The sequence below is a fragment of the Girardinichthys multiradiatus genome, chromosome 23, assembly GCF_021462225.1.
Source record: "Girardinichthys multiradiatus isolate DD_20200921_A chromosome 23, DD_fGirMul_XY1, whole genome shotgun sequence".
Classification (NCBI taxonomy): domain Eukaryota; kingdom Metazoa; phylum Chordata; class Actinopteri; order Cyprinodontiformes; family Goodeidae; genus Girardinichthys; species Girardinichthys multiradiatus.
The window spans coordinates 42880751-42905531 of NC_061815.1; the positions used below are offsets into that span (position 1 = coordinate 42880751).

Here is a 24781-nt window from a genome sequence, read left to right on the forward strand (position 1 = left end):
ATTTTACTACAATAAGAAAGGAAATAAAAAGTTATAATTGGCCTAACCTTTAAAGACCATCCTTTTGTTTTAGTTGCCAAGGTTAGATTGAGTTCAATCACAGAAATGCGATCAATAACTTCCAACATGGGAATAAATTCCAATATGCTGGAATAAAAAAAGTTCCTATTGACAGGAAGTAGAGCTATAAAAGATAATGACAGAAGCTTCATTTGTGTCCTTATCACTGTATTCAGTGGAGATAATTATATGATGCCTGACTGTTGGCACTGCTATATTAGTCTGATCAATAGTACTATATTGCCAAAATGTGATGTTGCTGAGGAGGAAAGGGGATTAAGTATAGAGGTACAGAAAACTGGGGGTAGAACAGTAAAAATGTAAAGAGCAAAAACAACAAAAACCACTGAATGAGAAAAACGACATAAAATGTAGAAACAAAATATAACCATCATATAAAAGGAAAACAATTATGGAGGAATAAATTCATAGAAATGCACATATAAAGAGAGTCTCAGAATAATAAAATAGACTAAAACCTGGAAGCTAATAATGAAACTTAAAAACATCCAGAAGGTGAAATGGAAGGTCGTCAAATGACCATTTTTTAACAAAAGAGGATGCAACAAAGAATATGAGAAGAGGAAAATAAAATTATAAAGCATAATGTTGACTTGTGAGTCTGTTATTAAAAAAGGCCAAACTGTGTCATTAAACTCTGTTATGTCAGCACTGAACAGGCACTCGGTCTGCGTCAGCTAATACGGATCAAAGTGGTGATAAAAACTGAGGGGACTCCTAGGGTGCAGCAAAGACAGACACAATAACTGTTTATGTCATCTCCATTCCCATAATGCCTCGCCTGTTTCATTTAAGCAACAATGTGTTAAATCACAGGATCAGAGCAATTTGCACCAAGCAGAACTGGTCCACATCTGTACCCAAATGCTATATTATCTCTTAGTTGTTCTATTTATTCGCAAAGTGCACTCAATTTATCCTTTGTAATAGGAACACAACACCTTGTTGGGTCAATAATGAAGTATTGACTTTCAAATCCAGAAAAATCAAGATGGGTATTCTCCGAATTCCCGCAGTAGAGGGTACCAGAAACTGAAGCCTGAAAGCTGTGGCTGACCCCTTGCAGAAACTCTGGGTCAGTGCAAACGGATGGCCTACCTCCATTACTGTTACACACAGTGTAAATGGGAGACGGTTTCTTGGCAGTGCCCTCTGAGGCCTGCTGCATGTCTGAATTTCAGAATGAGGATCAGTTTAGAGGTTGAGGTCCTGCACGAGTCAACAAACAGAAAGGCTCTGGCTGCTGCACAAGGTGTCTCTGAGGTCAACAACATACAGTATGCACTGTGAAATAAAGTATTTGAGTTCATTAAATAACAGCTGCAGCAGAGAATATAAGAATAAACCATGTCAATTTTCTTAGTAATTATATTTCTTATAAAAATATTAACCTAAAATTCACACGAGATGGATGGAATAAATCAGGTAATAGGCATCGAACACATGAAGAAAATAAGCTGCACAAAGGTAGAGAAAGCCAAGAGAACCACTGAAAACTCTCAGTATTTAGAAAGAAATCCCAACCCTTTCAATGTAAATTAATAACTGATTTGGTACTAACATTGTGGCCCATAAAAAAGCTTTCTTATTACCATGACATTTCATAAGAACCATCTCATAATGGGTAAAAGGAAAGAAAGGGCTCTCTAAATCTTATTGTTGTAAAACATATAGGTTTCTAAACTTCTGAATGTTCCTGAGAGTACCTTTTGGATCATGATTAAAAACATCATTGCACCATAAAGCAGTCAGGACCAGGTAATCCTGACAAGATTTCTGACAAAGAAGTCAAAAGAATATTCATAAGAGTTGTCTATGAGCCAAGGACTCACAGAAAGTTTCCAAGGGACATAAAACTAGCAGAGTTTTCTGTCCTCAACCACAATGGCCTCTATGCACACTCACTTCTGTTGAAAAAGCACATTGAAGCCAACGAAATTCTGGAAGGAAGTTGTCTGAACAGGCTATATTCAATGTACAATATTCAACAGTGAAGTTTGGAGGTGTGAGCAACATGGTTTGTGGCCATCTTTCAGCATTTGGTCCTGGTAGACTCTGAATATCTATGCAAAGCATTGAAGATCAGTCTATATAATAGGTTACCAGAACCTTTTATATCCAAGGACAGTTTGTGTGGAGAATGTGAAAACCTGAGCAATGGATGGATCTAGTTTGTCCATACAGTAGATGTGTTATGATTTGGGGTTGTTTGGTTTTGGGTTTCGGTTTTTTTCTTTACATGTTATTTCACAGTTGAAGTTTTGAATCATGTTTCTGTTTATTTTTCTGGTCATGTTTTAGTCTTGTTCATGTTTTGTCAAGTTTGGTTTTTAGATTTGGTCATGCTTTAGTTTCATGTTGTTCTAGTTTCTGTTTGTTTGTATTCAAGAGTCTGTTTTTCTCCAGCCACGTTTTGTTCTGTCTTTCAATTAACTTTATTCGGTTCACCTGCTCCAAGCTAATATGTCTCCTTGCTCCACCTGGTTCACGCTCCATAAATACACACCTGTTCAGTTACACATCGCGGAAAGATTTCAGATCTTGCTCATGTCTTGTTTTTTGTATCATGACAAGCCTGTCTTGCCTGCCCGTTTATTGTTTTGTTACTGCCTCCTCTTTTGAGTGAGTTTTTTGTTAATTAAATCATTTCTTCACTTACCATCATGCTGCCTGCTAGTCTGCATTCTGGGTTCCTCCGTTGCTCAAGTCCTAACAAGATGTCTTTAAGTGGGCTTTTGTATTAAGTTTTAATATCTTTAGTAACTGTTTTTAATATTTATTCCTTGTGCCATTAACTTTATTAGACCTAACCTTTTGGACTAAATAGTTTTTTTTTGGTAACCACATCTGTTATGAATTTTATGTCAATACAGCCATTAAAAATATATTTACTGAGAAACAATGATGTGTTCTACAATCATTTTGCCTGTTGTATATTTTAGAAATAAGACTTTATAAATGTATCTATTAGTAGTTTGGACATGCATAATGTAAGTGTTTAACCTGAACATGCCTGAGAAGTTAAGGATGGTGGGTGGGAGAATACTATTGCAGGATTGTTGCTGTGCCTTTCAAAATGCCCTCATTTAGCTAAGTGAAATTAAATGGAGAAATTGACAGTTCAGCCAGCCTTTGGGTGGCAGATCATCTAGTAAACAGTCATAATGGCAAATTTGACTCTTTGCGAATATCCACACACACAAAAAAAACCTAAACGGGGATAAAAACAAACAAAAGGTCAGTTCTGCTGTAGGTCTCTCCTTTATAGACTGCAATCTGGAGTAGATTCCATCAGCAGCATGCTGAACCTCAAAGCAAAGCACTACAACTTAATCCCTAAAACATTAAATGAAAGCATACTATAATAATGTCGGGTTACACTAAAGCCCATTAGTCAACTACAGATTACATGAAATTTTCTTTGCTGGTCAAAGCTCACCTCGAAGAGCTCATCTGCCGTACTGTAGCGAATGGAGGCTGGTGACACATCCACTGGATGATCGGTGCACCACTGCAGCTCACTGAGGCAGTTGACACTGTCGAAGTCGCTGGTGTCCAGCTGGGAGAGGTCGATGTCAGGGAAGTCTGTGTCCAAGCGGTCCGAACACACCTCCTCCTCCCCATACTGAAAATGGAAACAAAGAGGGAAAGTTTGCGTTGCTTAAGTACTGAAATTTACACAAAATTCCCAGGCATTTGGGTCTTCTGAGACACATCAGAGTCACACACTCAAACACACACAAACACTAAAAAGCCATTCACTCTAAACATGAACCTATAATAAAACTGGAGCTGCTGATCACAGCTAGATAGATCTCCTGTAAGATCTGAACAAGTATGATCATCTACAGTTTAATGTCATAACAAAGAAAATTATATCTCCCCTGTAACGTTTTGAAACATGTTACCAAACGTGAGGTAATCCTGCCCCACCTTTGATACTGCTGCAGTTGCTTTTCTTTGTGAAGCTGTCACATTGTTAGAACTACAGGTTTAGCTAGTTCTCCTTGGGCTATACTTTCTAAAATATACATGCAGGCGAAGCACTGTGAGGCACTTTGGTTACAAGCCTCCATCATGTGGCCAATACTGTATATTATTACACTGCTCACTGTCTGAGTCAGAAGGAGCTCTCACCAACAGCTTTTCATCACTCAACAGCCACTTATTAGATATAATGAGACGTCCACGTTTAGAGGTTCAAAACTGAAACCAACAGAGACAGCCAGAAAACACGCCACATACACCGACATTTACTGCGGAGGTTACATTATGTATTTATTCTGCAACATCTGCCTGTGGCTCAGAGCAAAGTTACCCAAGAGGTCTTCAGGTGATTAGTTTTCTTTTGCTGGCTGAGGGGGATGTTTATCTGCGAAGTAGGCTGCAATGTTTTCTGTGTTTGTTCTTCAGTTGTGGACACAGATTGTTGATCTTCCTCTTGTTTCTGTGTTCAATTTATTCTGTAAAAGCTGCCCAAGTGAACTTTGTACAGGGATTTGCTTTATGTTTTTAAGACATTATCAAGCAGAAACAGTTGAACATGAACAGTTGCTATTAGAGATAATGCCAAAAGAATATGAACGCAGCAAGGTCTTGGTTCAAAATGGAAAGATTTTAAATCTGTGACAGTTCCACATTGTTTTTTGTTTTTGTTCCAATACAAGTGGATGCTCATGTACTCCAAGTCAGTATGCAATGAAATCAAAACCACTGGACTGTCACAAGCTTTTGGGTCCTCTTAAGATTTCTTGAAACAATGACCTCCAAAATATGCACACAAACCTCAAGAGTCTGGTCAGTTCAAAAAATTCTGGATCGTCCTAGAATGCCTGAAGGTTACAATGACCTTACAAGTCCCATCATTAGGCTCTAGAACCTCATCAAGGAGATCCAGAACTCCTTAAGAACTATTAAACGCGTACATCGAAAAGAAAATCTTAAAAAGTGAATTTTCCTCAAATCACAAACAACGCTCTTCATCCTTTACGAGGCCTTAAGATCCTACATTTGTTATCAAAGTTAAGGACTTGATAACAAATGAGATTTTGTAGATCTCCTTAGAATCTCTGCAGGTTGTCCTACCAAACTAAGGCTTTAGAAGTTCAAGAACTCCTTTGACACCTCCTTTATTATCCATGAAAGGGCCAATGATCCTGGAAGCTCTCTTTGGTCACATAAACCAATAGACCATTATCGGTACTGAAGAATAACTAAAACTCCTACATTTGGCCAATAAAAGAATCTGCACAAAATTGTTTCCTGAAAACCCTTTTAACCCAATGATGCAAGTGAAGCATGACTTCAAACACTATTGGATGCACTGAGGAATCCCATAGCATCCACACATCTCCTGAAGGAAACCAAGTTAGACCCTAAAGATCCTTATGCTACTTAAAAAGAATCATCAAGTCTCACCTAAAAAACCTCCCCTCATGGCATCAGTAGCTCCCTTAGAGCCATTATTACGCAATAAATGTGTAAATGACAGTGGTGATAGTAAAGTTTTTAGCTTTCCAGAAATTTCCCAGGTTTTGGACGTTTGTTTTACATAAATTTCCAAATTAGAATTTGGTTAAAAATTTGAGTGAGATTCTCCTAAGAACATATGCAAACACGTGCCTAAACCCAAACCACTCTACATAATTTATAAAGCTATGTTAAAGGCAGATAAAGCAGCCACATGCTTTGCAACACGTGGTCTCAGACAGAAACCTTTTACCACGTCACTGTGAGAACAGCCTTGTAAAGACAAACAGGAAGTGGGTGTACGTGACTTGCTGCAAGGGAAACCAAATGCAGCCTCCTAGGGTAGGAGGATGTAGCAAGAGATTTTGAGTAAAGAACTGAAGAGAGGAGGGAACATTAGAGGTGGGAACACTGACGACCAACCAGTTTTTCATTATCAGAATGACGCAGCAAAGTTTGTTTACATCCTGAACATGTAACTGCACATCTGAGAGCAACTAGAGCTCAATGTGCTTTTGTAAGTTTGATGGGGAAGTATGCGTTACAGGCTTTAAAACAGCCACACAAAAAACACGTTTATTGTCTGTTCTGTGGTGAGCAGACAGGACTAACGAGTTAAACAGCCACTCATACAAAACAACAAATTTCTTTAACACAGGCATTTTTCTTCCTGATGGAATTCCAGTTTCAACTTCAAGGTTGCCTTTCTTGGCATTTGGAGTAGAACCAGCTATTTGTTTTTTACATAACCTGTAATTTTATATATTATAAAATAAAATGGAAACACACACTTGCATTCTAAGCTGGAATGGAATGTATAAAGTGACTCCTAGTCCTGGTTGAGTTTTAATGGGTTGATGTTTTCTTTCACAAACCAATTTGAGGAGCACTTTAAATACCCTTGCTGTTTTTAATTAACGTAACTCATGTTAGTCCCTAATAACTTATTTTCTCCCTAATATATTTCACAATTTCAAGTTACACAGTAAAATGGACGTGTAGACAAAAAAAGATTTCCCAATTCCCATGAACAAGAAAACCACAATCGACCAGTTTCTCTTTTCTCTTTCTATCTTAATTATCACGCTGTAAAATATTTGCTGCTCACAGTGCTTTACTATATGCCTTCATATTACTTAACATGCCGCCTTGCAGTGTGCATGAGTGTGTTATGTTTATTTAGGTCAAGGAACGGATAACGCAAGCTGATATCATTTTTGGTTTTATAAATCAGAGGGAGTAGAGTCGCACAGTGGACCACAGAGGACTTGATCAAAGAGTGGAGTGGATAAAAAGATGGATGGAGAGGGAGAAAGATGCAAGAAACAGATATATTAAAGCTAGGAAAAAATTATACTGGACGCTTGAAAGGTAATACAAAAGGAATCTGGGTGCCGGAATGAAGACAAAGAGGGATAGAGAAAAAGAAACAGTTAGGTCAGAGGAGAAAAAAGATTTCGCTGGGGATAAGGTAGGTAAAAGAGGGAGACGTAGGAGGAAAGGATGTCCTCTATAAGACCCTCCTGCAGCTTCCTCTCCTTCCAGTTGCCGATGCAGGTGTGTCTTCACCTTGCTGTATTTGTATGCTAGTTAGCAGGCAGCTCACACAAATGTCAGGTGGTTTTGAACTCACCCATACGACCACTTGTTGGCTGCTCAGCATGTTTCTGTGTTATCTTCTCTCTCGTTTGTTCTTTTACTTTCCTCTGCGTATCTTCCATCTTATTTCCATTATCTGCCCTTCAGTGTGTTTTTTTCTTCCTCCTTTCTTCCTTGTGACTCTGTACTCATCAATCCCCCACCATGTTCAACTTTCTTCCATATTTATACAACTGTCCAGCTTTCTCCCATGACCTTCCTCTGTGTTCTCCATTTTTCCAACATCCCTCCATCTCAGTCTTTTCTCCTTATAAACTCAAAGGACCAGCTGATTGATTCCTTTGTTTTCACTCAGCTGCTGGACCTCTTTCATCATCCCTTTTTTGTTCCCCTCCTCTGTCCATTACAACTAGTCAATCAATAAAAACATCCTTGGGCATGGCACACACATCCACTAGCACACTGATGCATAGAGTGAATTTTTAACCTGAAAACAGGAATAAATGTCATGTTTAGTTATAGGAGGCCCATTCACATACCAACGCAAAATTCCTCTGTCCTATACAGCTAATGGTCTGCTGTCCTGTGTCCTGTTCACTGTCACATACACTCAAAGGCATGATTACTGTAATCTCACTGTGATAGGTTAACAGGTATACAGTATATAGTGTGTAGCAAAGTGAACCTTTTCACATTTTGCCAGCCATGTTACAGAAATAAATTCAATAAAGGGATTTTATGTTGATAAACTCAGAGTAGTGCCTAACTTTGAATAATTAAGAAAGTGTTTCACAAAAAAAATCTGGAAGTTGTCTAATGCATTTCTATCCCCCTGGGTCAAAACTTTGTAGAACCATCCTCCACTACAATTGCGACTACAATTATGTTGGGGTATGTCTCTACCAGCTTGGCAGACTGAAAATGTTGCTCATTCTTTGCTAAATATCTCAAGCACAGTCAGATTGAAAAGAGAGTATCAGTGATCATCAATTTTCATTAGATTTAGATTTGGACATAAAGCTGGGCCTTTCTAACACACCAATTTGCTCCACTTCACTCCAATTCAATCCAATCCAATCTAATTTTATTTATAAAACATCTGAATGGTGTTTTAAACACCATTCAGATGTTCAGAAGCCATTCGAGAGCAGCTAAAATTTGCTCATATTTACTTGAGTAAGTTAAAAGACTCTGGAGGTGGACAATAGAACCCTTACATAAAATGCAATGCATTAATCAAGGCAGATGTTGACGAAGGCATGAATTACAATCTCAAAGTGCTTTTGAGATAAAAATGGTTTTATTTCAGCCAACTGCCTAGCATGATCAAAGCACAATCTGATGACTGCCCTGATCTTTTAATCAAAGTTAAGCTCCTTGTACACTTTAACTCCAAGATTAGTGATGGTTGGCTAGTGATAGTGTCTTAGTGTAGGTGGGCAAGGATCCCATATCTACAGGGAGGGTTTCAACTGTGCATCCAAAAATCTATGACTTCAGTTTAACTTTCATTGATTTAAATATACGTTGATCTAAACCATTCCATGTTTCCATGTTAAATGGCATTTGTTGTGTTCTATTTTTTTTAACATAAAAGGTATTTTGAATATTTTAAATGGCTGATTAAGAATGAGAATAGAATGAAAAGACTGTAAAACAAGTAGATTTTGAAGAAAACAAATTTATAAAGCACCAGGAATGTATAAAGGGGTAAATAAAAACCATGTGCAGTTCTTTTCAGTGGAGATTAACTTCGACAGAAGTTACACTGAGGTAAGGCCGGGAACACGGCTAAACCGTCCAAATTCACAGACGATCAGTTCGGGCCTTTGCGGTTTTCACGGCCATCGGAGGACCCAGCCCACGTAGACCAGTCCTTCGAAGCATGCAGCACCTGAATTTGGACCCAGCCTCTGTCTAAATGGCTAAACATTACAATAGTAATTGAAATGCAAGTTTAAAAGACTTGGAATATATTAACATACAATTACTGCACTTCGAACAGTCCTTTGTGATGTGAATGAGATGTGGACAATGTGAAACATGTATTGTTCTCTGATGAGTCCACCTTTACTGTTTTCCCCACATCCGGGAGAGTTACGGTGTGGAGAAGCCCCAAAGAAGCATACCACCCAGACTGTTGCATGCCCAGAGTGAAGCATGGTGGTGGATCAGTGATGGTTTTGGCTGCCATATCATGGCATTCCCTTGGCCCAATACTTGTGCTAGATGGGCGCGTCACTGCCAAGGACTACCGAACCATTCTTGAGGACCATGTGCATCCAATGGTTCAAACATCGTATCCTGAAGGTGGTGCTGTGTATCAGGATGACAATGCACCAATACACACAGCAAGACTGTTGAAAGATTGGTTTGATGAACATAAAAGTGAAGATGAACATCTCCCATGGCCTGCACAGTCACCAGATCTAAATATTATTGAGCCACTTTGGGGTGTTTTGGAGGAGCGAGTCAGGAAACGTTTTCCTCCACCAGTATCACGTAATGACCTGGCCACTATCCTGCAAGAAGAATGGCTTAAAATCCCTCTGACCACTGTGCAGGACTTGTATATGTCATTCCCAAGACGAATTGACGCTGTATTGGCCGCAAAAGGAGGCCCTACACCATACTAATAAATTATTGTGGTCTAAAACCAGGTGTTTCAGTTTCATTGTCCAACCCCTGTATGTCTAAATGTGGCCAAACGTTTTGGCTGCAGGATGTTTACCATGCTGTGTGCTACAGAGTTCTGATGAAGCTGCTGACATCTTCACAAAATGACCCACAGGCACCAGGAGGAAGAATCAGGAGACTGAGCAGTTCCATTTCTCTGTAGTTCTTGTTTAATTTTTACATCAAAAGAACCATGATTGAGAGCAAAGGCCCTTAAGGAGGAACAACCTCCTATAGTTTATTTTTAAACACTTATCTTACCTAATTTTAATGTTATGCCAAGGAATATACGTTCACTGGAAAGATTATATGCTGTCAATAAAACTTGTTCAGCAAGTTAGGGAGAGATCTATTTATATTTCATCTCAATTAAACATCTCTGAAAAAAAAAACAAAAAAAAACCATATCTATCTAAGCTGACTGTTTTGACTTAAAACAAACAAAAAAAAACTGGATGTTTAATCCTGGATTATTTTACAATTTAACTTAGAGTTGAGAGATCATTGTAAAACTATATTTTTAATTGAATTTTTGGGATATATAATTGCAAGACTCTTTATATTATTAGAAAACGTATGATCAGAATTGCCACTGATGGCCTCTAAAATCTTAAAGTGAAATGCATTTATTAATTTAAAGGCCCAAAAGCTGTGGCTGGTGGTTAGTTCGTCATTTGCTAACTGCAGTGACATATTTCAGTTTTAAAAATGTACAACAAAAATTGTTGTGCACAAAGCACAAACGCTATTTGTGTTTGAATGTGTGGAATGTATCACCAACTGTAAAATGTGTAATAACATAGTTTTATTTATTAGGATTTTAAAAAACACCAACATGGCTTTAGTTTGCCCATGCAAAAATATGTTCAACAAGGAAGCAACTCTAGAAAACTATCAAGTTGGCGGTAGGGTGAAAAATAAGTATCAATCGCTTTTTACTGAATAAAACGACTATTAAACAGAGCACTATAGTCATATGGTGGAACAGGAGAAGCAGATCATAGATGTACTGCAGGAAAATTCACAGCAATAGTGATTCTATAATGTCCAGGTGCATTAAAATCTCTGAGGAATATTTTCAACAACTTATTAAATCTATGCCTTGAAGAATTTAGACAGTTAGGAAAGGAAAAAGGGGATCCAACCCTGTAACAGCAAGCGCTACCTCATAAATTGGCCCTTGAGTACATGTTCCGAAGCAACAGCTTGAAGACCAAATTGTCAACATGGCACATGAAAAACCAATTGAATTCAGCATTTGTGCATCAGTTTGATAGCTCAATATTGCCAGTGGCAGAAAAATAAACTAGGTGAACACAATCAATGACTGTTTTGATCCCAATTAAACACACAGGCATTTCTAAAACACAACAAACCTAGATATAAAATCTCTGTTTTAGATCTTTTACCCCTTTTCCACCAGTTGGACCTATAGTAATATCTGCTTTAAAAATGACAATAAAGCCTAATAGCTACATTGGCAGAACTGAGTTTAAAGGGAAAACAATCAAGCGCAGTGACTTCCTCTTGTGGTTAATCTCTGCCTTAGTAACAACACTAAAAACCTACTGGCCCATTCAGTCATAAAAAGCCTGCCGGGATGATCCCACATTAGACCTATCCTCGTAAACGAACGCTTGCACGTGGGAAAGCTATATGGAAAAAAATGAAATGGATGTGGGAAAGCCAGCAAGACTGTGCTGATGCTCTTGCATGTGAATGCACAAAAATGCACACAGATTTCTATAAACACACACGTGCATGTAAGGGGCATACTTGAAATTGCAACCTATTCAATGAGTTCTGAGCATAGTACTGACATAAAGTAGTAGATATGTCCATGTTTGAGTGAACAATGAATTGTAAGTGCAGTTACACAAGCTCAAATCACCTCATTAGGGGAGAAACCAGCTTCTAACCAGCTTTTTCTCAGTCATCATGGAAAACAAAAAATAATTTTGTTAACGTAACCTTTGATTCTCAATTTTTTAAAAAAGGATAAGAGGTAAATTACAATTAAATTTACTTAGTTGGAAAGTGGTAGAACCCGATACACAGGCTGGGTCTATCTGGGTAAGGACACCTTACTGTTTTGTCATAACTTAGGACAGCCACAGTGATGTATGCAGGTGTTGGACTGTTGGAAAAAAACAATTGAGCTACACCAGAGCTGTAATAATGATGTGACACTTTATTGATCCACAAAAAGAAATCAAAGCCCTGGCTGCTGCTTTCCTGGCAGCTTGACAGTGGGGACTTTTGTAACGTTACGTAAGGTCAGTCACAAGCCCAGTCATGTGACATTGGTCTGGACAGTCCAAACTTCCCTTTAAGAATACACTGAGGCACAAGCAAACCTGATCAGAAGCAACACTATACAAGGACACGCTTCCTCAACTCTGTGGTGCAGCTTTCAGGATGGTAGAAGTAAGAAGGAGTATGTTTAAGTCGTAGTAAGACGTGCAAATCTGTATCTTAGGTTAGTATGTCTGTAACATGAAATATTTCCCAGTTGGGGTTTAATGCTACCATCTTGGAAAAACCTTATAAACCAGAAGGGTTATGGTTACCAAAAAATAATTAAAGATGAGTGTTTTTGTGAAGACAAAAACACTGTAAAAAGTATATTTAAGTCGGGATGCTTAGTTGGTAGGTTTGCTATCCAAAAGGACTTTTTAGAGAGGATCTTAACATCTGAATAACAAATTTTAAAGAATTAAGCCAAAATTGCAGGAAAAAATGTAAATCTGCAAAAAATGGAAAGTTGGACTGGACTTGTAAGCAAGCTCCAGTCTGAGTGCTTTCTCATTGCTGTTTGCTTAAGTGTAGAAGTGGTTGCCATCATCTGACTCAACACCTAATAACTAGCTGCGTTGGAAGATGTGTCTGTTTCATGGTCTGGAAGTTTAGATTTCACATAGATATGTGGAATATCCAAGAGGCAAAACTCAGGTAGTTTTCTATCCAAATGTGGAAATACGGCTGAGTTGTGCACCTATAATTGTCTTTAAAGCCCCACTGTCATCAAACCTCACACTACATCTACACCTGAGTCTCCATTAGCCAACATACCGGCTTGAAGACATTTAAAACATCAGGACAGCGCGGTTCTAGTGAGGCCTGTCTCTGCTCAATAAGGATAGACCAATCTCCAGTCACCCTTATATGCAAGAACAGATTTGGGTAGTCAAAGAATAAAGACTAAGCAAGGAAGGGTTGCCTGAATTAGTCCTACTTTGTAAATTTACATTTATTTTGGAATTTCAAATAATCCAAACAGCCGCCACACTGTCTTACAGAGATGCCATAATACAGGAAATGGAGAGGGGAAGGAACATGTGAAGGTTAAGTGACAAGAGCACAGACCATATAGCTGAAAGATGGTTATGAGGGGAGCCGGAGGGAGAATCGTAATCACCTTCAAGCCTCAAACATTGAAGGGACATGGAAAATATAAGGCAAAGTGCCAAGCCGAGGACTCCGTTAAGCATCTCACTCTTTTAAGTCACACTTTCTTGTAGGTCACTTTGACAGATAGTGGTTAATAAATAACAATTCAGAAAGTTACGGTCAAAGATTGAGGGTTCTGAGCAACACAAAGTCCTTTCATTTCATTAAATCTGGAATGTTTGGAGCAGCTCTATCAGTAATTTCTGCAGTGTTTCAAAGCCATATTCCAAGGATGTTCACTTTTAATCCTGGCGTTTTTAACACAATCGTAACATATCAAGTTCTCACCCTATGAAATTTCTAGTGTGACCTTCTGCAGGGCCTTATTCTTCAACAAATAAAGCTTAAGTGTCACCAGGGGGAGTTTGGTATTGTGAATAAGTTGTTAACAGCTAATGAGAAGGGAAAGCTACACAATTTATACTTCAAAACTCAATTTTCCTTTTTGCAGCCAATATGGAGGAGATGTACTTAATTAAAGTGAACAAAAAGGATGTCCCAATCCATTCATCAACCCCCACCTTGCTGTTTAATAAGGGCCACAAAAAGCCAATTATGTACTGTTTGATTACTTAGGTACAACGTCTGACAACAAAAACTCACCAGGGATACAGAAAAAAGCTGAATCAGAATACAGATCAATGCACATCATTACCTCATGGCTTTTAGTCTTTTTTATCTCGAAAAGCTTGACTGAGAATTTGAATGCTTCATTAGCAGCAGAAACCATTACATTTACAGGTTTAACATGAATTGATGCCATGTACAGATACACAGGGAATGTTTAAATGGCTGCTTCAATACTCATTCGCAATTTCCATCAATTTATGTATTACTGATCTAATACTTGTACTGAAAAGCAATGGTAATTTATGGTATCTTTGTGTTCTCTTATTCCTATAGAAAGTAATCATTGCCCAGTGATTCCGTGTTTTATCTGTCCTTTCAACCCCCAGCCTGTTGAAGGAGATGGTTGCTCCTAGGGTGACAAATGTAATTGTAAAAAATATCTTTGTTATATTGAGTTTATGTTTATATTGAAATAACTGTCTTATCGTCAGTTTTCACAAATGCACAATTATACCGGGGCTGGACAGTAATATCAGAAAATTATTTTTATAGTAATATCAGTAGATAATATTCATATTGAGAGAAACTGCTTGGACTGTAATAAATGTTAGCTCATTATTTAGAAACCATGAAGGCTCTCTATGCCTGTAATGTTTTTGTAGTTTTTTTTTAATGCAGCATTAAAAGCTGCATTAAGAGGTGATATGGTGGTAAAGTCATTAAAAAATACTATAGTGCTTAATTGACAAAACAACAGGCATTTACCAGAAGCCACTTTTTCAATAAAACCTTGTTGTTGAGATGGAAATAATGACGTCTTTAGTTGCAGAATAAACTACTCACTAACTAGGGTCTAAAGCCAAAGCAGAAAAAAATAAAGACAGTTCACTGATTAGTTTATTTATTGCAAGTCATATTGTAATTGCAACATTTACCATCATTATCACCTGTTGAACATGATAAAGCCAGAAAGAACAGCCAATTGTTGCTATTCAAGAGCTTCCATGTTAGTTGTGTGTCCTTAGTTGTGTGTATGTAAATATTGCAGCAATAAACACGTGTTCAATAATGGCTCTTTCAAGGGCTTTGCCTTTGCTGCTCACAATTAAAACTGGAAATTGATATCAACCATTAAAAGTTTGATTGGTCTCTTCTTGTAGAACAAAATATTGTCAAGATCCTGTAAGCAAATAAACCATTCATGTTAATAGAATGGCAACAGCAGAAAACAAAGTTTCAAAATGTTAATTACCATGTGTTTCAGACAAAAGACGGAGTCTGTCTGATCCTGTAACACTTGCAGAAAAAAGTCAGTCACTCTTTTCCTTCAAGAACTACTTTTCCATTTGGAATAAAAGACGTACAAGGCTGGATATTTAAATGAAAAGAAGGGAAACACTGACAAGAATTCTAATCTGTCTTTGATAAGCTCTGGCTTGACGCAGACACCGCACTAACAAACAGGTCGCATCTACAGTGTGTGTCTCTATATTTAGCTGTTATCCTGGTCTCATGACCAGTTCTTCCACTGGCTGCCAGTGACCTGAGGAGCTGTGCCAGACGCCAATGACCCTCACACACCTTAAGGGTTGATGATGCTAGTGAACAGGGATTACTGTGGAACCAATAAAGTCTAATCGGACAAGCTATGGTGGCAACCGCCTACGCGGCTGCATGTGTGAGTGTGTGCGGGGCCTTGACATTGCACAAATGCTGCAACCACATGACACATGAAGTGATTTACTTGAATGAGACCCTCTCTCTGTCACATGTGCACATAAGGCAGCTATAATGAATGGATGAAAGGCTAAATTGGCATATAATGTTTCTCATTACATGTCTGAGCACTGGGTGTAGCATGTACTTCAATGAGATACAGCTTGAGGAAGCAGCTACATCACATCTACGTTACAAGTTTTGAAGATAGTAGAATGCTAATTTCTTTTTAAGTTCATTTCCATGTATTTAGCATGCAACCTGGAGGTGACCAGCTCTTGAGTCACACGATCAGGATTTGTTTTTGTATGTTGGAGCTCTGATGAGTGCAAATGAAATGTAAGCACGATGCTTTTGAAAACTGTTCTAACTGTTGGCTGTTCCCCTTGGCTGTGTTGGCTGTGCATTTGTGTGATATTGTCGTATGGTTTGATGCATTTGTGCATATATCTATGTGCAATCACTTCAAGGGATGACCAGTCCATACTACCCATGCCATGATCAGAATGCTTCACTTGCACTGCACAATCAGGTTCTTGCAGCATGCACTTAATGAGGTTTGTTCTCCAAAACTCAATGTTATGTTTCCTAAACATTATTACTGTAACATTACTGCAGAAAAGAAAAGTTTTTGTGAAATGGGTTTAATCTTTCAGTGATACAAGGTTGTTTGCTTATTTTGGTAAAGGGTTACAAATAGTCAACCTGTGTTAATGTAATGCACTTTATAGTAAACCAAGAGTTGCACATAAGCACCATAAATAAGTTAACCAAACCTAAGGCAATCAAATGTGAACAAATGTGGCAAAAACAGACATGGAAACAGAGGAGAGTAACAGAGCAACAAAGAAACATAACTAAATGGAAGTAACAAAGATCCAACAGCACAAAAGGACAGGGCACAAAAATAAAGAAACTAAACACAAAAGCATGACAACACCTAGGTGGACTCAGAAATGCACTGAAAACAGCAAAGCCTCAAGAACATAACAAGGAAATAATCAAAATACACACAAAAAATAAAAGCAAAACATAACAAAATTGTTAGAGACAAACCAAAACAGACAAATAATTAATAGCCATTCATAAACACAAAAAAAGCATCCAACTGCAATTGAAACCCTCTTGCTCATTAATGTAAATTAATGTTTCAGATCATCAATGAGTATTTACTCAGTTGTGTCCAGATGGTTTGATGTTAATCACGTGTAGGATGATAATCCTGGTCAAAATGTCTATTAACTGTATATGGCTTTTCTGCCAAGATCATGGTGTGATTTTAAAGTGTTACAGTTTAGTTCAGCTATTCCTAAAATACTTTGGAAAGTGTTTTATGTTTTTTCATCATTTTCAAACCATAGCTATTCAAGCTGAAACTCCAAGGGATTTAATACATACAGTTCTGATTAATTACACCTAATAAAATAAAATCTGTGGTTCTGTTAATATTAAATTGTATTTTATTTGCTCTCTGGAGCTAATGACCCTATAACTGTAGACCTTTTACCTTTCTTATTGCTTAGAGATAATTTAAAAAATGGCAACAAGCCAGCGGGAGAGCTAGATTGATAAAAAGTCACTAACAGATGATGAGGGTTAAGATGTAGGGAAGTACTCAATCTCAGTCACTTGCATTTTGACTCAATGTCAAAAACCCAAATTTCTCCATGCGGATTTACTTTCATCTCTGTTTCACAAAAATGCACATGATCAAATGCTCCCTTCCCCTGTCATCCTTCATCTCAGGAACACATTTTCTTTCACTTTCTTGGTGTAGCTATTTCTCTCTTACACACAGACATAGACACACTCACACACACACACACACACACACACACACACATGCATGCACACACTGAGTTTCTGAACTCAATGAGTCAATATCACAAATGATATTGAGTGCTGCTGATGCCACTTCCAGTCTTACCTGAAAACAAATCTCAAAGAGTTCAATCAAATGCTCATTTTCTCACTCCTGAATACGTTGGTCAATCTATCTCTGCCCTTAAAGGATAAAACCGTTAAGGGGATGTACTAAAAAGGGGAAGTGAGATAAAACCCTTTGGAGCCAGGGAAGTAAGTTGGAATACACAGAGCAGGCATCCTTTGATCAATCCATTGAGAGATTTTTGCTGAAGAAATTTGTGAAAATCCTATCTTTTTGTCCTGTCTGTGCTCAAGCAGGAAGTTTCTTAGAAAGGAAAAGAGCCTTGCTAAAATGTCATCATAATAATCAAATTACATTCACATATATAATTAATTATTCATTGTGGTGCTCTAAAATTGGAAAAAAGGAAAGTAAATACTCTCCACACAGTTGCTTCTTAACTCTGCGTGTCTAAGGTTACTGACGACAAGGAATCCAGGCAGTCTGCTTGCCTTTCTTCCTGCTGGCAGATCCGTTACACTGATCTCACCTCCAGCCAACCTCTGCCACTCTGCAACCTAATCTGGCTTTATCCCCCCGCTTTTTTTTTTTTACCATCTCCCACTCCCCTAAAGGGTGACAGACTTATGGCAAGATCTGGAGCAGTGCAGGTGAACCCTACCCTGGACACTGAATATAGTGTAAGAGGCTAATGATGCTAAGTTTGAAATATACTCACAGCAACAAACAGTCTTTATTCAGATTAAAAGGCTGATTAAAACGTAGGTGATTGTGGTGTATTTATCCCTGCTGCCTGCTTAATCTGTTAAAAATATTTCCTCTGTCTAGCAACTGCTGTTTTTTCAGATTTTTTCCATTAAGAGTAGCCAGTTGATAGAGTAACATCCACACCAGCATCACTTTATGACTACACTAAGAACTTGCTTGTTGTCAGATTAGCATTGACAGCTAAATCAGTCTGACACACTGGTTGATAATAAACCTACAGCCAACCACAAGTAAGGGAAGTGGAAGACAGTAGTTCTGATTGGATGGAAAGAGAACATATGGAGCTGAGTACAAAAATTAAAGAGAAAAATAAAGTAAAATAGAATGATGAGCAAAATATGATATTAATAAATTAACTTTCATGATAATAAAAATGCTGTAAAAAGTTTTAACAAAAAGACCTTTAACTAAATTATAAGATTGGTGTATGTCAAAATCAGTGTGTCTTCAGTGAGTTTTAGGTCTAAAGAAATGAAACATGAAAAGCAAAGCAGCTGGTTAACAGATTAAGGAATTCTTCAGCTGGATTGACCCTGACCAGTGATAAAGGTTTTGTTCCAGTCTGTCAAACCACCACATTAAGCACATTTTAACCATGCTGTTAATAACACTCTTCATTGTAGGCATTATTTGTGAGTAAACAAAATTCAAAATTATTAATTCTATTAAGAAGTTATTTAACAGAAAGCTGTATTTTCTATGTCCTGTATATAAATGTCTGTAGGTAATTCAGTATTTGAGAGAGAGCAAGGATTTCAGCGGATAACAGGAAGGCCAAATCAAGTAAAGTTGCTCTGTTTCATCTATTTGAGCTTTTACCTTCTGTAATGCTGGATCTGGAGATCTTTTCAGTTTATTGGCAAGTTAAAGTGAAGATCTAAAGTTCATAGGATTTTCACATGGAGACTAGAGTTTCTGTAATGCTAAGCTAGCTAATCGCTTAAATAAGATGCTAAAGCCAGTACTAATAATGTCATCTTTAACTCAATTTGTATTTCAAATAATAGCAGAAATCTGTTTTTCAGTGGCTGGTATCTCCCACATGTGGCATGAGGTGCCCTCTGTTCCTAATATAAATAATTAATAAACGCTCACAGCATCAAGCCTAGCATGAATATATTTAATGTGGTACTTTTTATCTTATATGTTTTCTAAAGAGAAATTAGTACTGGCAGATCAAAGTTTTACAAAAAATATAGATTGGAAATTGGCCAGTAAGTTCTAATTGGTGCATCTCTAATTATGATTCATAAACCTTCTAAACTTTCAGTAGACGAGACTGAAGTTATTTATTCAAAAAGCTTTCAAAGATGCCGGCTTCATATTGAAACCTCTCTAGAAGTCTAAACTGTAAAAATCCACACAAGGTCTCAAAGAACCGTTTGGAGAAAAACATGACAAAGGGATGAATAAAGGACAGAAAGAAGGGGGAGAGCTACCGTTTCGACTCTGCAGGTTGAGGGCCAGCCCAGTAATGGGATCGGAGAAGGAAAAGCCGATTCAAGGCTCAGACATAAGAGCGTTGGTAGCAGCTAAGTCGACATGGTGGCCCTGCCAGCCAAGTTCATGCAGGGGAAAAGCTTCAGTGTGAAAGGAGAATGGTACAAGAAGAAAACCAATTGTTGTGGTGTTGGAAGGAAATAAGAAAACAAATGGCTGAGAACACAAGCTTGGGGGTTCAAGAGGATTGATGTGGAGTGGCTGATCCTCAGAAAAAGACAGAAGATGTTGATTAAAAATGGATTTTAAAAAAAATGAAATAGCAAAGACTAGCATGGACAGTTTGGATCACATTAAAACAATGTATTCATTTATTTTAATTTATTTCTGAGGAAAATACTATTAAAAGAAAGAAACCTATCCACAAACATACAAAATAAGGAGCCAAAAAAGTAGTAGATAGAAGTAAAACCTATATAAGTTTGTACTCCCTTCTAAATTCATTAGTCAATCAGTCATTTTCTACCACTTATTCCATAGTGGGTCACAGGGGAGCTGGTGCCTATCTCCAGCAGCCTATGGGCGAGAGGCGAGGTACACCCTGGACAGGTCGCCAGTCCATCGCAGGGCAACACACAAACAACCATGCACAAACTCCTTCATACACCTAAGGGAAATTTAGAGAGACCAATTAACCTAACAGGCATGTCTTTGGATTGTGGGAGGAAGCCGGAGTACCCGGTGAAAACCCACGCATGCACGGGGCAACATGCAAACTCCATGCAGAAAGACCCCCGGTCGGGAATTGAACCCAGGGCCTTCTTGCTGCAAGGCAACAGTGCTACCAACTGTGCCACCGTGCAGCCTACCCCCTTCTAAATTCATTACATTAAAAACATTCAATTAAAATGATCAACTTTTTAGGTCTTATACATTTTCATTACAAGTCCATAAATATTGCCGCTATTTATTCACAACCCACCTAATTTGCACAAAAACAATATCCCTGATGAATTGTTTTACACCATATACTCCCCAAGAATGTGTTTCATATCGTTTTTTTAAATTGAATTATGTTTGTGCTTTGTTTCCATTCATCATTCAGCCAATTCCATAGATCCACCCCACACACAAATACACACATGCTCATTATAGTGGTAAGAACACTATGTTTTTAAACGTTTAGCTCTCCTCTCAGATTGTAACTCCCATCTCTGTCAGAAAACATTCTTTGAATGAAAGTGAATTGTACCTCCATTATGAACTATTCTGGCTGTTTTTGTAGTCTGTATAATGGTTGTATGTTGATTTTGTATGTGTTCCCCCATACCTCTACACGATAATTCAGATATGGTAAAACCAATGATGTATACAGCATCAACGATGATTTATAATCCAGTGTGTATCGAGTCTTTCCCATAACTGTTATGCTTTGTGCCAGTTTGGTTCTTAATGACTGGATTTGGGGTTGCAGCAGATTTTGTAGTGCACCCATAATTTTTATTTCATAAGCTCTATCTCAACATGATTTTGTAATTCAACCGGTAGTTTACGGTTTCAAAAAATCATATATTTATATTTTGTTTAAGTTCAATGGTTATTTATTTATTTATAATTAAGTCAAACCATTGTTTTCATTTATTTATTTCTGTTGTGACAAGATTTTCCCCTTTACAGAAAAAATGGCGTCATCTTCAAATACAACACATTCTAACTTGTGTAAAACTTTACAAATGTTATTCATGTACAATATTAATAGTTTAGGGCACAGCACTGATCCCTGTGGAACTCCACAGGTTACATCTAACAATGTGGATTTATAGTTTCGTATTTGTACATACTCTTGTCCATTTGTTAAGGGATATATATGATGATCAAAGGTGATAAAAGCTCTTTTAAAATCAACAAACACTCCAACTGAAAACTGTTTGTTGTCATTGCGATTTATGATCTCTTCTGTAAGTTCAATTAATGCAATTGATGTAGATCTGTTTTGTCTGCAACCATGCTGGCTGTTTGATGGTAAGTTGTGCTTTTTTATGAATCGGTCTAATATTTGAATGAACAGCCACTCTAGCATCTTGAGAAATGGCAGAGTAATGATACAATGGAGTTACTTTGGCAGTTTTAATTTTACTTGGAAATGATCCAGATGTGAATGACAGATTGCAGATGAAGGTCAATGGTTTTGTGATAACATCAATTCACTATGCATTTTATTTTTTACACTGTTGTATCAGTGCCTTCTGACACAAACAAGCAGTTTGACTCCTGATTACTTCTCCAGCATGTTCAGCTGCTGACCCGTTACTCTGAGACTTGATGAATTTGCCACTGAACAGGTTTTAACCCCTTAGCGTCTTAGATGTCCCAATCTCAGATGTCCTGCCATCCCAGTATCTAGATATGCAGAGCTCTCAGAACCAGCCTTCAGCCACACCAGAACCTCGGAACTCATTATTTTATTATAATACAGTTTATTTTGAGGACATCTTCATTTCATTTTCTAACTAATGCATTCTCAGCCTCAGCCTTTATCCTGCCCCCCCACCTCACACTGTGTCATCACAACTGAACCTTGAACCTTGAACGGATCCCTTTAATCTTAAAAACTGATGCAGCATTCGAGTGAAGCTGTGATTTAAATGGAAAAAGAGACATTTGTTCTGAGTCTCTAGAAATAATAATCTAAATTATCACTTTACACACTATTTTATGGATACTAAACTTTAACACCTAGATTTATCTGGACCCGCAGGCCAGTAACAACTGCTGCAGAGTAATCATCTGACCCTCCAAAACATGTGGTTAGTTAACTACAAAAAACGGCCCTAACTGCCTGTCCTGTTCCTGAAAGCCACTTGCTTTTATCGTTGTTGACAAATCAAATTGGGAGCCAATAAACCTGAAATACGCGATTGTTGTTTTAGGAATGCAGAGCCTTAAAACGGACTGAATCCATCACTGTGAGACTGATGGCATCCTAAATCACTCCAAAGGCAAACAGTGTTGGATTTGATGTGGAATAATACCTGGATCTAACTGGCAGCAGGTTCTGGGACTACAAAATCTAACAGAGCATCACTTCAGAATCAGAATCAGAATCAGAAAAGCTTTATTGCCAAGTATGTTTTTGGACATACAAGGAATTTGTTTTGGCGTAGTCGGTGCAATACAGTACAAATTAAACAGTATAAACATATCTACAATATAATATAAATATATGTGCACAGTTTTAAGTGAGTGAGAGTAAATATAGAGCAGTATAAGATGCAAGAGCAATACAACAGTGCAGGTGATCATTGTGCAAGTATGGCAGTGCAAATAAAGCAGGAGTCTATGCTGAGCGTTAATGTAACGCATAGAGTTACAGGTTATAGGTGTCCTGTCAGCAAAAAAGGGGGGGTGTGGGGGAAAGGGAGAGTGTCAGGGTGGTTTCCAGGCTTTGTTAACCAGGCTGGTGGCAGATGGGAAAAAACTGTTCTTGTGGCGTGAGGTTTTGGTCTGGATGGACCACAGCCTCCTGCCAGAGGGGAGAGTCTCAAAGAGTCTGTGACCGGGGTGGGAGGGATCAGCCAGAATCTTCCCTGCCCGCTTCAGGGTCCTGGAGGTGTACAGTTCCTGGAGCGACAGTAGACTGCAGCCAATCACCTTCTCAGCAGACCGAATGACATGCTGCGGCCTGCCCTTATCCTTGGCTGTAGCAGCGGCGTACCAGATGGTGATGGAGGAGGTGAGGATGGACTCAATGATGGCTGTGTAGAAGTGCACCATCATAGTCTTTGGCAGGTTGAATTTCTTCAGCTGCCGCAGGAAGAACATCCTTTGCCGGGCTTTCTTGATGAGGGAGCTGATGTTTGGCTCCCACTTGAGATCCTGGGAGATGATGGTTCCCAGGAAGCGGAAAGATTCCACAGTGTCAATTGTGGAGTCACAGAGGGTGATGGGGGCAGGTGGGGCTGGGTTCTGCCTGAATTCCACAACCATCTCTACTGTCTTTAGAGCGTTGAGCTCAAGGTTATTCTGGCTGCACCAGTCCAACAGATGGTCCACCTCCCATCTGTACGCAGACTCGTCACCATCAGAGATGAGTCCGATCAGGGTGGTGTCGTCCGCAAACTTCAGAAGCTTGACAGACTGGTGACTGGAGGTGCAGCTGTTGGTGTACAGGGAGAAGAACAGAGGAGAGAGAACACAGCCTTGGGGGGAACCGGTGCTGATGGTCAGGGTGTCAGAGACGTGCTTCCCCAGCCTCACGCGCTGCTTCCTGTCAGACAGGAAATCAGTGATCCACCTGCAGGTGGAGTCGGGCACACTCAGCTAGGAGAGCTTCTCCTGTAGCAGAACTGGGACGATGGTGTTGAAGGCAGAGCTGAAATCCACAAACAGGATCCTGGCATAGGTTCCTGTGGAGTCCAGGTGCCGGAGGATGAAGTGAAGGGCTAGGTTGACTGCATCATCTACAGACCTGTTGGCTCTGTAGACAAACTGCAGGGGGTCCAGGAGGGGGTCGGTGATGTCTTTTAGGTGTGAGAGCTCAAAGGACTTCATCACCACAGAGGTCAGGGCGACGGGTCTGAAGTCATTAAGCCTTTGGTCCTTGGCGTCTTGGGAACAGGGACGATGGTGGAGGACTTGAAGCAGGCTGGCACATGACATGTCTCCAGTGAGGGGTTAAAAATGTCTGTGAAGACTGGAGACAGCTGATCAGCGCAGTGCTTCAGGCTGGCTGGTGAGACAGAATCCGGACCAGCAGCTTTCCGGGGGTTCTGTCTCCTGAAGAGTTTGTTGACATCCCTCTCCTGGATAGAAAGAGCCGTCCTCGGCGTGGGTAGGGGGCTGGTGGGTGGGAACTTCAGGGTGGGGGTTGGAGGTGCCAAGGCCCCTCTTGAGGTTGGGGAGGTGGGGGTGGTGGATTGTGGCTGCAGCTGTTGGGGGGCGTCGTGGGGGATGGTTGCAGGACTGTCCCTTTGTCTTTCAAAGCGGCAGTAGAACTCGTTCAGGTCGTTGGCGAGGCGTCGGTCGTTGATGGAGTGGGGGGCTTTCAGCTTGTAGTTGGTGATTTGCTTGAGCCCTTTCCAGACAGACGCAGAGTCGTTGGCTGAGAACTGGTTTTGGAGCTTC

At 39.0% G+C, this 24781-nt stretch overlaps 1 protein-coding gene across 1 annotated transcript in view; it reads right to left on the reverse strand.

Annotated features, from left to right (window-relative positions):
- The window catches only part of ppargc1b (peroxisome proliferator-activated receptor gamma, coactivator 1 beta), a 110434-nt gene that overhangs the window by 35509 nt on the left and 50144 nt on the right, over positions 1–24781 (reverse strand). Inside the window, exon 2 of the mRNA XM_047353847.1 lies at positions 3521–3706. Coding sequence (XP_047209803.1) covers positions 3521–3706 — 186 coding nt within the window. The remainder of the gene's footprint in view (positions 1–3520; positions 3707–24781) is intronic.